The sequence below is a fragment of the Crotalus tigris genome, unplaced genomic scaffold (assembly GCF_016545835.1).
Source record: "Crotalus tigris isolate CLP2741 ecotype Arizona unplaced genomic scaffold, ASM1654583v1 scf7180000017999.2816498, whole genome shotgun sequence".
Classification (NCBI taxonomy): Eukaryota; Metazoa; Chordata; class Lepidosauria; order Squamata; family Viperidae; genus Crotalus; species Crotalus tigris.
In genome coordinates this window covers 610001-622434 of record NW_024096765.1, presented here as the reverse complement: position 1 = coordinate 622434, position 12434 = coordinate 610001, and the positions used below count along the sequence as shown (strand labels likewise).

At 40.3% G+C, this 12434-nt stretch overlaps 1 protein-coding gene across 2 annotated transcripts in view; it reads right to left on the bottom strand.

Annotated features, from left to right (window-relative positions):
* LAMA5 (laminin subunit alpha 5) overlaps window positions 1–12434 on the bottom strand; it is a 328307-nt gene that overhangs the window by 235323 nt on the left and 80550 nt on the right. For both annotated transcript variants that reach the window (XM_039346487.1, XM_039346486.1), the window contains exons 5-6: window positions 11972–12142; window positions 10288–10385 (exon numbers count right to left, since the gene is read on the bottom strand). In XM_039346487.1, coding sequence (XP_039202421.1) covers window positions 10288–10385; window positions 11972–12142 — 269 coding nt within the window. The remainder of the gene's footprint in view (window positions 1–10287; window positions 10386–11971; window positions 12143–12434) is intronic.

Sequence of the window (12434 nt, the reverse complement as noted above, 5' to 3'; positions counted from 1 at the left end):
CAGAAGCGATTTCCAAATGGAGAATGTCCTTTTTTTGTGTACCTGGCTTACCTGTACGCCCTTCAACTTTGGATTTCATCACATGAGACTTGCAGTGTTTTTTTTTTTTTTTTTTTTTAAAAAAAGGCAATTCTGAAAGTTCCTGGCAAGAATTTTGTCTCGTCTACTGGTTTATCAAGAGGTGACCTCACCTTACAAAATTCCATTCCCCAGTACCCGCCCAAAGAAAATACTATCTGTCAGCTGCATGGTTAATAAAGTCCTGTTCCAAGCTTTTATCTCTACAATTACTCATTTCCCCCCTTGAGGCCTGCCTCTCCCTCCCCTGGCACACACATATACACTGTGCAGTGTTCGCTTGTTCATAATCCAGGACTTAAAAATAGTTACATCTTCTGTTAAAAAAATAAACACCCATGTACCAACTGCTACAGGAATTTCAAGGGAGCATCTACTTCTGCATGCAGCTAGTAGTAGCCCTTGACTTACAACACTTCGTTTAGTGACTGTTCGAAATGAAAAAAAGTGACTTATGTCTATGGGTATGTCTAGTCTAATGAAGAGAAGGACGAGGGGGGACATGATAGCAGTGTTCCAATATCTCAGGGGCTGCCCCAAAGAAGAGGGAGTCAAGCTATTCTCCAAAGCACCTGAAGGCAGGATAAGAAGCAACGGATGGAAACTAACCAAGGAGAGAAGCAACCTGGAACTAAGGAGAAACTTCCTGACAGTTAGAACAATTAACCAGTGGAACAACCTGCCTCCAGAAGCGGTGAATGCTCCAACACTGGAAGTTTTTAAGAAGAGACTGGGCAGCCATTTGTCCGAAATGGTGTAGGGCAGTGTTTCCCACACTTGACAATTTTAAGGCATGAGGACTTCACCTCCCAGAATTCCACAGCCAGCAACGCTGGCTGTGGAATTCTGGGAGTTGAAGTCCACATGCCTTAAAATTGTCAAGTTTGGGAAACACTGGTGTAGGGTTTCTTGCCTGAGCAGGGAGTTGGACTCGATGACCTCCAAGGTCCCTTCCAACTTTTTTATATTATTATTATTGTTATTATTAGTATTCACACTTATAATGACTGCAGCATTCCCGTGGTCACATGATCAAAATTCAGATGCTTGGCAAGTGATTCATATTTATGACGGTTGTAGTGTCCCAGGGTTATGTGATCCCCTTTTGGAACCTTCTGAAGAGCAACGTTGATGGGGGAGCCAGATTCATGCAATAACCGTGTTACTAACTTAACAGTTGCAGTGATTCACTTAACAACCGTGGCAAGAAAGGTTGTAAAATGGGTCAAAACTCACTTAACAAATGCAGAAATGTTGGGCTCAATTGTGGTTGTTAAGTCAAGGACAATCTGTATTTAACATAGTTTGTGTGTGCCATATTCTGTACTAGAGAAGTTTCATTTGTGAAGCCAGCTATTATAGCTTAGTGTTGGGTATAATCACACACTCTTATAGGTTTAAATAATCAGGCTTAGAATGATATAGGAATGATATCTAGAAGAAAAAAACCCCAAATCCTTCTGCAATCATCAGAACAAGGATTAGGGTATCTGAGTGGGTGCAAAAAGTTATTTTAATTTGTAATTGTAACCTGCAAATTTGCCCCTTTCCCATGAAATTTGCAGAAATGCAAATACACATGGAGGCCTCCCCAAAATCTTACACCATATTTTTGAAATAGTTGTGTCTTCTATTTGGAATAGCTGTGCTTATACAAAATAAACTAAAATAACGTCCCCTATGCATATAACCTTGAAGGAATGCAATGAATGGATAAATATACAGGTTGGAATCACATCCCTGGTTGTGTTTCAGGTTTCAGAATCACGTAGGATTAATGGATCAAGATTATTTGATGAATTATTATTCAGTAAACATTGCCAGGGAGAGTTAAACAATTTTCTTAATGTGAGGGACTAGGATGAGTGCAAAAATTAGACACAAAAGGCAATGTAATAATAATAATAATAACAACAACAACAACAATAATAACAATAATAGAGTTAGAAGAGACCTTGGATCTTCTAGTCCAACCTCCTGCTCACGCAGCAAATCCAAAAGACAAATGGCTGTCCAGTCTCTTCTTAAAAACTTCCAGTGTTGGAGCATTCACAACTTCTGGAGGCAGGTTGTTCCACTGATTAATTGTTCTCACTGTCAGGAAGTTTCTCCTTAGTTCTAGGTTGCTTCTCTCCTTGATTAGTTTCCATCCGTTGCTTCTTGTCCTGCCTTCAGGCGTTTTGGAGAATAGCTTGACTCTCTCTTCTTCTTGGCAGCCCCTGAGATATTGGAAGACTGCTATCATGTCCCCCCTTGTCCTTCTCTTCATTAAACTAGACATACCCAATTCCAGCCGCCTTTCCTTATATGTTTTAGCCTCCAGTCCCCTAATCATCTTTGTTGCTCTTCTCTGTACTCTTTCTAGAACAGTGGTTCTCAACCTTTTTAATGCCGCGACCCCCAACTCTGCTCCAATATTCCTGTATCTTATAATCTAGGCTGGCCCTTTGTATTGATGGTGAATTAAACCACATGAATGAATGTAAAAGAACACTGGAGAAATAAGGAGAAATTTCCTGACAGTGAGAACCATTAATCAATGGAATGACTTGCCTTCAGGAGTTGTGGGTGCTCCAACACTGGAGGTTTTTAAGAAGAGACTGGACAACAATTTGTCTGAAATGGAATAGGGTTTCCGGCCTGAGCGGGGCCTGGTTGGACTAGAAGACCTCCAAAGGTCCCTCCCAACTCACGACGGACGGACGGAAGGAAGGAAGGAAGGAAGGAAGGAAGGAAGGAAGGAAGGAAGGAAGGAAGGAATCTTTCCCATGTACACATCTGGTTATTGGACAGGTAAAAAAAAAAGGAAGGAATAGCTTGAATCACGCCTGAGAATGAAAGACTATTTTTGAAAGGATTAATCTCCTTTCAAAGAAGCATCACCAAGTATCCTGCCTTTTTCTCTTTGGTTCACATTCAAAAAGAAGGTGAACTCGACCATATTGCAAAAATCCGCTGAAATGTTGCCAGCTCGTATATCATGAGAAGGATATGAGAAGGATCTGCAAAAACAGATTGTCTCTAGGATGTCATGGAGAAAAGCAGATTGTTGAAAAGTCCCTTGAAACAGAGTTTTCTCCACCACCATTCTGGAGTCTAACAATGGCTATAACACAACTGCAGATAGTTTGACAAAAATGACTGATGAGCCTTAAAGACAAAAGTGAACGGACATAAGAAAAATGCACTTCCTTCCAAGAAAATGTACATCAAAAACTGGCCTGCTAGATCAGGCTAAAGTACAACATGCTTTCCCACAAAATGCAAACCAAATGCTTCTGAATCACTCAAGAGAGGATGCAGAAGCCACGAAGACAACTGTCCATCACAAGAGAACGTTGACAAAAAGCACTGAAATCTTCCTAAATCAGGGTGAGGACTGAAGAGAGGAAGAAGGCCCTCCCTGTATATGTACAGTATAATTCAGCTTTCAGCGCCAGCTCTTGAAATTCGGAATGCATTTTTTTCGGAACAACTTCAGATAATGAAGTTCCATTTGTTGTTCAGTCACAAGCCGTAAAAAAAAAACTGTTCATAGAGAAGGTGCGGCATCAAAACACACCTTTAAAACGAACAAAAGCAAATGAAGCTTTGCAGGTAGTCCTCAACTTATGACTGTAATTGTGCCCGGAATTACGATCATAAATCATGGTGCTTATTAAGCAGGTCACCCTGTGACCATAATCTGATTTGATGACCCTTTTTTGTTGCAACTGTTAAGTGAATTGTCACAATAGATAAAGACAGGGATCTTCAAACGTGGCCCTTTTATGACTTGCGGACTTCAACTCCCAGAATTCCTCAGCCAGGCACGCTGGCTGAGGAATTCTAGGAGTTGAAGTCCACAAGTCGTAAAAGGCCAAGTTTGAAGACCCCTAGTTAAAGAGAATCCATTTTCTGCAATCGGGCTTTCTGCCAAAAAAAGAGAAAATCAATACAGGCCAGTTGCCAAGCACCCAAAATGCAATCATGTGACCAGGGGCCACAGGGCAGCCATCAGAACTTCGAATCTGGATCATACGTAGCCCTGTGGGGTTCCATCATAATCTTTGAATGGTTGCTAAGCAACTAGTCTCACATCGAGGATTGCTTTCAGAGATTTAGCAATTTTTGAGCAAATTATATACCGTAATACAGGTAAGTCCTCAACTTACAACCGTTCGTTTAGTGACTGTTCAAAGTTACAACAGTACTGAAAAAAAAGTGACTTATGACCAGTTCTTACACTTATGATCACTGCAGCATCCCTATGGTCACGTAATCAAAATTTGGATGCTTAGCAATTGACTCATATTTATGACAGTTGCAGTGTCCCGGAAGGGGTCATGTGATCCCCTTTTGCGACCTTCCAACAAGCAAAGTCAACGGGGAAGCCAGATTCACTTAACAAGCGTGTTACTAACTTCACAACTGCACTGATTCGCTTAACAAATGTGGCAAGAAAGGTCATAAAATGGGGCAAAACTCACTTAACAAATGTCTCGCTTAGCAAAAGAAATTTGGGGCTTCATTATGGTCGTTAAGTCGAGGATTACCTGTACAAAACCCCATAAACCTCCACCCTCCCTGGTGACAACAATCAAACGAGTCACTTTAGTAATAGTAGTAAAGTTGGAAGGGACCTTGGAGGTCATCTAGTCCAACCCCCTGCTCAGGCAGGAAACCCGACACCATTTCGGACAAATGGCTGTCCAGTCTCTTCTTAAAAACTTCCAGTGTTGGAGCATTTACTGCTTCTGGAGGCAGGCTGTTCCACTGGTTAATTGTTCTCACTGTCAGGAAGTTTCTCCTTAGTTCTAGATTGCTTCTCTCCTTGATTAGTTTCCACCCGTTGCTTCTTGTCGCAGAACCATGTCTTTGGGGTCTTGCGAAAGAGTGCTAAAATGGGGGCCAATCTTATCTCTACAGGAATTATGTTCTACAGGCAGGGAGCCACCACAGAGAAGGCCCTTCTTCTTGGTCATGCCAGATGGAACTCCTTATGAGAGGAGAAGTTATAATCTTCTTAGGAGAAGTTATTATAATGTTTGGCTTGAGCAGACAAATATTCCCATAAATATAAATGCTCCCAATGTAATCATCATCAATCCTCAAACCTTTTTCCTTTTAAATCCAAAATTAAATCCCTTCACCCTGGGCCCTATTCATCAGTCTGGAAATTAAGAAACACATGCTCCATGTATTTCATTGGCAGAGGCAGCCAACATTTCCAGTTTGCGTGGAGAATGAGCAACCTGTCAACATCCTTCTAAGAGTTTACATTTTTCACTGGTGAATATGTACACAATGCAAGACTAACACACACACATGCGGTACATCTCGAGTATTCCGCTGGCTTCTCCACTGATGAGTGGTTACTCAAGAGCCTCCTGCAAAATAGCTATTACCAAATACAAGGTTTTGAAAACCTAGAGATGTAACACAAGATCTCTCATTTGCAGAATGTCGACGGAGATTCTCCGTCATCCAGATCATGGTTGTCCCAAAGGTGCTTTTCCAAAAGGCAACTGGACTTTCTTGGGTTTTTTTCCTTGAAAGCATTTGGAAAACTTTGGGGAAAAGTGCAAAGAAGAGCAACTAAGATGATTAAGGGCCTGGAGACAAAAACATATGAAGAACAGTTGCAAGAATTGGGTATGGCTAACCTAGAGAATGGAGGACATGATAGCACTCTTCTAGTATTTGAAGCACTGCCACAAAGAGGAGGGGGTCAACTTATTTTCCGAAGCACCAGAAGGCCAGACAAAGAAACAATGGATGGAAATTAATCAAGGAGAGAAGCAACCTGGAATTAAGGAGAAACTTTCTAACAGTGAGGACAATTAACCAGTGAAACAGCTTGCCTTCAGAAGTTATGGGTGCTCTATCACTGAAAGTTTTTAAGAAAAGACTGGACAGCTATCTGTCTGAAGTGGTATAACGTCTCCTGCTAGAGCAAGGGGTTGGACTAGAAGACCTCCAAGGTCCCTTCCAGCTCTATTCTGATTGTTGACTATTCTTGTTCCGCTTCATTGAAAAGGGAAACGTTTTCAAGGGAAAAAAAAAACAAAAAAGTCCAGTTGCCTTTTGGAAAAGCACCTTTGGGATTCATTTGTAGATTTTTTTCAGGCAGATAATTTAACCTCAGACCTTCTTACAGAAGATTGATTGATTTGACTTGTCGGCTGCCCATCTCGCCTAGAATCATTACCACGATTCATAGTACCATGATTCATAGTCATCCATAAAAAACTAAGTGATGAAACATTCATTGTGGTGGTATGACACAATTTGCTTCTTTGCAATTGTGTCCTGATATTAAATACCATGGTACCTAGGTACTCAACTGCTTTGAAACTCATCAAATTTAGTACCTAACGCCTTTTGGCATGAAAATTTTGTCCTGGTATTGTTTGTTTGGCACTCGGCGCATAAGCTACAACTTGTCAGTGTTGACAGCCTTGTGACTCACTACATTATTCTTAATGTAGTGGGAAAAATTTGCTTGGTACTCATCATTTTTGGTGCTCATTGCGTCTCCCGGAAACAAATAACAATGAGTACCGGGGTACCACTGTATTAAAAACACAGAACAAAAACCCAGATCAAAGGTGCAAATCTAATTGTGATGTTGTAATATACGTTTCATTAGTCTGGGGTCACTGTGATAGGCTAGGCTAGGCTAGGCTAGGCTAGGCTAGGGCAGGGCAGGGCAGGGCAGGGCGGAGTGGAGTGGAATGGAATAGAATCTTTATATAGAATAGAATAGAATAGAATAGAATAGAATAGAATAGAATAGAATCTTTATAGAGAATAGAAGAGTGGTGGCGAACCTATGGCACGGGTGCCAGAGACGGCACTCGGAGCCCTCCCTGTGGGCACACGTACCGTTGCCCCAGCCTTGCCTCCCCCCACGACCCCCTCCTCTCCAGCAGCCCCTCTGAAGGAGAGTCGCTCCCCAAGTGTGGCCCACACGGAGCAGCGCAGCAAAGGACATGGCAGCCAGGCAGCGTAGACAAGACTCTGCCCTCACACCCCATCATGCAGTTGATGCTGCAGGGCGCAGGCAGAGGGTGTGGCCACCATAGCGCTGCTGGGCTGCCTGGGCGATCTGCGGCGGGCCCTGGAGGCGGTTGAGTGGTCTTGTGGGCAGGCAGGGTGGGGGATGGGGGGGGCAGGGCGGGGGCGGGCGGGGGGGTGGAGCGGGGGTGAGGCCAGTTTTTGGGCACTTGGTCTCCAAAAAGTTCACCATCACTGGAATAGCATCTTTATAGAGAATAGAATAGAATCTTTATAGAGAATAGACTAGACTAGACTAACTAGACTAGACTAGACTAGACTAGAATATCTTTATTGTCACTTTAAATGTACACTAATCAGCGTACATTAAAATGAAATTTTGTTGCATACAGGAACAGAAGGTTTATGCTCGTATTGATAAATCAATGAATAAAGAATATGAGATACATTTCTGATGATTTTTAACATACAACTTTTCATGTTTATGGATAATGTGGAGAACAAGAAGAGCTCCTTGTCAACTTTTTTTTTTATGCTGGGACTTAAAATGAAAGAGCAGACATGTATATGTAGGAAACAGGCTTTCCCCACTATCATTCTCTTTCAATTTAATATTTATAGTTGCTAATATGGTTTGGGGAAGAATAACATGGTGTAAAGTCTTGAAGTGGCTTTGATCAATATTTCAAGAATGAGGAGCTTTATCAATACATGTACATGGCATCTAGCAAAATAAATTACTTTGGTATAATGTAAAGTTGGTACATTTCTAATTTTCAGATCAGGAGAAAATGGATTTTTGTTTATGAATTCTCTGTTAATCTCTGATTATCTTTGTTTATGAACTGGCTCTTTATCAGTATCGTGGGAAAAAAGACTTATCAAAATTATTCAGTGTGGTCAAGGTTCCTTTCCTAGGTTAAAAAATGAGCTGTTGTTCCTCTTTGCTCTTTCCCTTGTTTTCATTTTCTGTTTATCCTATCGTTTTAAAACACGTGGGCTCCAAAAATATTTTGTTTTAATTTTAAAAAAGATTACAGTACTTTCTTATTTGTCCTTCTACAGATTTCACTATAAATTAATTTTAGAAAAGCATGCTCCCATGCTTCTTGCGCTGTTCAAAATTTGCCTTCCTTTCTGGGATTAATCTTCTCCTAAATGATTTATATTTACTGATACCAGCAACAAGAAAAAAAAAGTAATGGAATTCCATTGTGGGAAAATCCCAAATTTCTCTGGGAAAAAGATAAAGGAAACATAATAAAGTAAGTATCTAGAGGAAATGGTTGATGTAATTAACACAAACTTCATGGGACTTTCCAAAACCACTAATTGCCTAATTTTAGCTTCACGTAAATGTTGTCTTTTTAGTTTATTTGGTATTAACAAGGGATTCTTAATCCAATTTAGCAAAGAGATTGTTATTAACATGGGGCTTTGAAAGCAAGCAGATAGCAAAACACAAACGTATTGTATTTTTTTCTATATCCACACTTCCTCTGAAGAACTGAATACAAGGCTCATGTTTGGTCCATAGATGTACTGCATCTACAAGAGGTAGAAATGATATTTCAATAGAATAAGATGAAAGCTCAATTCTTCAGTATTTATTAGATCCATGATTAGTTCTTCTTGTAATCCATGCCAGGAACCATCTCCAAATCCATCACTTCACAATGTCTATGTCTACAGTTATAGATACAGTAAACACTGGAAAAAAAAATGTTGCTCTTTGTTGTCCTTGAAATGCTCCCATGCTTCTTGTGCTGTTCAAAATTTGCCTTCCTTTCTAGGATTAATCTTCTCCTAAATTTCAGTCCATCGTTATAGATGTAGGAGATGGTCAGGCTGAGTCTGAGGGCGGGGTCAAATGTATCATTAGTTTGAAGTCTCCACGTCTCCATTAAGAGAACTAAATCCAGACCTGTGAATTCCATTGATTCTTATCTAGTGCTAATATGCCTTGAGCGTTAGAAGATCAGATTCTTATGTATAGATAACATGAAATAAACTCGTATATTTGAACGCCATCCCAACTCCTGATTTTTTGCGCCTGACAATATATTCTTGAACTCAGGAAAACAAAGCAGTTTACATGTTCACTTCTTTGTCATCAATTCTGAATTTACCAAGCACATTGCTTGACATTTCCTTCAATATTTAACATTTTTACTTTCATAACAAGTCTTGGTTTGGGTCCAAGGCAGTGTCTTCTCCATATCTCAAACTATTCATGCTTTAATCTCCAATATGGATTCCAGATGTGATCCTTTCCAATCCTATCATTATTTGAATATACTGAATGTATAATTTAAATAGATATGAGATCACTATACATCTTTACTTTATTTCCTTACTCTGTCTATTCTCCAGATGTAGTTCTTAACAGTAGCTTTTGGCTCTCTGTAAGGTTTGAGCGTTCTGTTACACCCATTAGCCATAATAAGAACCACATTCAGGCATGATTTAATAAGTCAAAGGCCTTGATGTATACAAGAAACAATATCTCTTGCTCTCTAAATCATTCATTTTATATTAGTTTTCATTTTGCTCAGCCTTTTTTGAAACCAGTCTGATTAATGCAGGAGTCCCCAACTATTCTATTATCAGGAAACTACCAAAAAGAAAAACATACTTCCACCAATATTGGCAAGACAAGTTACTGAATATAAACAGGAAACCATATTCACCATATTCACTAGCACTGATGATATTACCTAGTTGGTTAATAAAATATCTGCAAGGAAACAACCAAGCTCAGAGAGCACCAAGGACTCCACAGTTCAACCTTTAGCTATATATTCTCTTCTACTGAATATCTATGGAGAGTCATCCAAGTCATGGTTGTCCCCAAAGGTGATTTTTCAAAAGGCAATTGGACTTTCTTGTTTTTCTTTGAAGACGTTTCGCTTCTCATCCAAGAAGCTTCTGAAGAGCTGAAGAAGCTTCTTGGATGAGAAGCGAAACGTCTTCAAAGAAAAACAAAAAGTCCAGTTGCCTCTTGAAAAAGTGCCTTTGGGTCTTCTACTGAATGATCAATTTATTTATTGTACATTTCTACACAGTTTCTAACTTCTCTTGTAATATAAACGTGATGCTTACATTGACAATATAGTGATGTTTAGGTCCATTTGCATTCCTTTCAAAAATTGTTTTAGACTTTGAATACCAATCTACTTTGATTAAGCTTCTTTTTCAAGGAAGACTTACCTGTAAGGATCTTTAGGGTCCTTGGCATCACAGACGTCAGCATGCCCATGGCAAACACAGCGCCCTCCGATGCTGATATCTTTGATGCTGTAATAATACTAAAAAATCAAAAGTTCCTTTGTCAGTTTGCAAAAAATGCATTCTCCCCAACGTGAGAAAATCAAGAGCATAAATATTCACTCAAGAGTGAAGCTAGTCTTGGTTGGACAATCAAGTAAGTATTTTACAAGTAAAGAAGACCAGCACTCACAGCTTGATTGTGCTTGGTGATTCCCCAACCTGGTGATTTAGGTGGTGGGCTAAGGCTGCAAGATTATAATGGCCAGACAGCAAGGTCACCATTATGACAAAACAACTTTAGGATGACATCATGGAATTGCCATCAGCTTTACACCAAAAAAGGTAAAAAGAAACAGAAGTGACTGAGGTAGTCCTTGACTTATGACAACAGTTGAGCCTGAAAAATCCGTTGCTAGGTCATGCAGTCTTTAAATGAGTCATGAGCCCTTTTTTGTGTCATTAAGCCAATCACTATAATCATTAAGCAAATCATGTAGTTGTTAAGCAAATCCGCCTTCCCCCATTAACTTTGCTTGGTGGACGCTAACCTGGAGAGTTGCAAATGACCATCATGTGAAAACCACATACATTGCAACCATCATAAATACATGCCGGTTTACAAGTGCTCAAATTTTGATCATGGGATTGCAGGGGGCTGCGATGTTTGCCAAGTGCAAGGAGTGGTCATCAGTCACTTTGAACTTTGAACCATCATTAAACAAATGGCCGTAAGTCAAGGGCTACATTACTGTATGTACAAATGTCAATATGGTCTGATTAATCTTATTTTATAACATCCTGAAAATCTGTTACCTGCTTGCTTTGATTAGAAATTGACAAAGGCACTGAAATAGTTACATCTTCCAGTATTTTTCTTTATTTTTTTCTTCACTGATTAGATTTTTATCCTGGCCTTTCTTACTTTATCAATTCCTTAAGGCAGTGAACAAACATAAAACTCCTTCTTCCTTCTATTATCCTCGTAACAACAACCCTGTGAGGAAGGTTGGGTTGGAAGAGATTGACTGGCACAAAGTCACCCAGTAGTCACCTGAGGCAGGACTAGAACTCACAGTCTCCTGGTGACTGGCCACAAATAACCAGCCAGTTTTCATGCCTGAGGCGGCACTAGAACTCACCGTCTCCTGGTGATTGGCCCAAAGTTACCCAGCCGGCTTTCATACTTAAGGCAAGATTAGAATTTACAGTCTCCTGGTGACTGACTGGCCACAAATAACCAGCCAGTTTTCATGTCTGAGGCAACACTAGAACTCACCGTCTCCTGGTTTGTAGACCACAACCTTAACCACTACACCAAAATGGCTTGTGGTGCTCTTTCCAAGCAATTGGTTTATAATTACGTTAATTTCTCATCCATCTCCAGAAACAGCTGGACTCGTGGCAGTAACTAGGTCATGTAGGCAATCTGGGCTCTTTTAGGACTCGTGGACTTCAACTCCCAGAATTCCTGAGCCAGCATGGCTCAGCTTGGAAACCTCTCCCTTTCCCCTCAGCATAGCTGACTCAGGAATTCTGGAAGTTGAAGTCCACGAGTCATAAAACAGCCAGGTTGCCTATCTCTGGCCTAGGCTGACAATTCAAATTAAATTTAGAAGCATCTTACCCTCCTGGTCACCGTGGGATCCCTCAAGGCCTTCCCCATCAGGTGTCCAAGCAGAGTGTTGGTTCTCAAGAAGCGCAACCGAATATTTGTCGCTTTGGTGAAATTCCGCAGAAGAGGGGAATATGAGAAATTCATGGCTCCTGGACGCCCATTCACCAAGGAAACGACAATCTGTAGAAGGATTCCACATCCCAGAGGGAAGTTTTAAAATGCAAATTTCAGTTGGAATTTTTTTTCCTCAGGCTTTCTCTTTAATGTTAAGAAAACCAAATTTTTATTATACATACATCTTTTTATCACTACTTACAAAAAATATACTCACTTTTTTTTAATGTAGGCCGCGTTTGCTCATAACAATACATTATGCAACATGTACCATAAAAATACAGTTCATAAAATGAAGTACTTTGCTCGGGCAATCTCTTTCTAAATTCCCAGACTTGGCTAGAAATCTCTCTCCAGA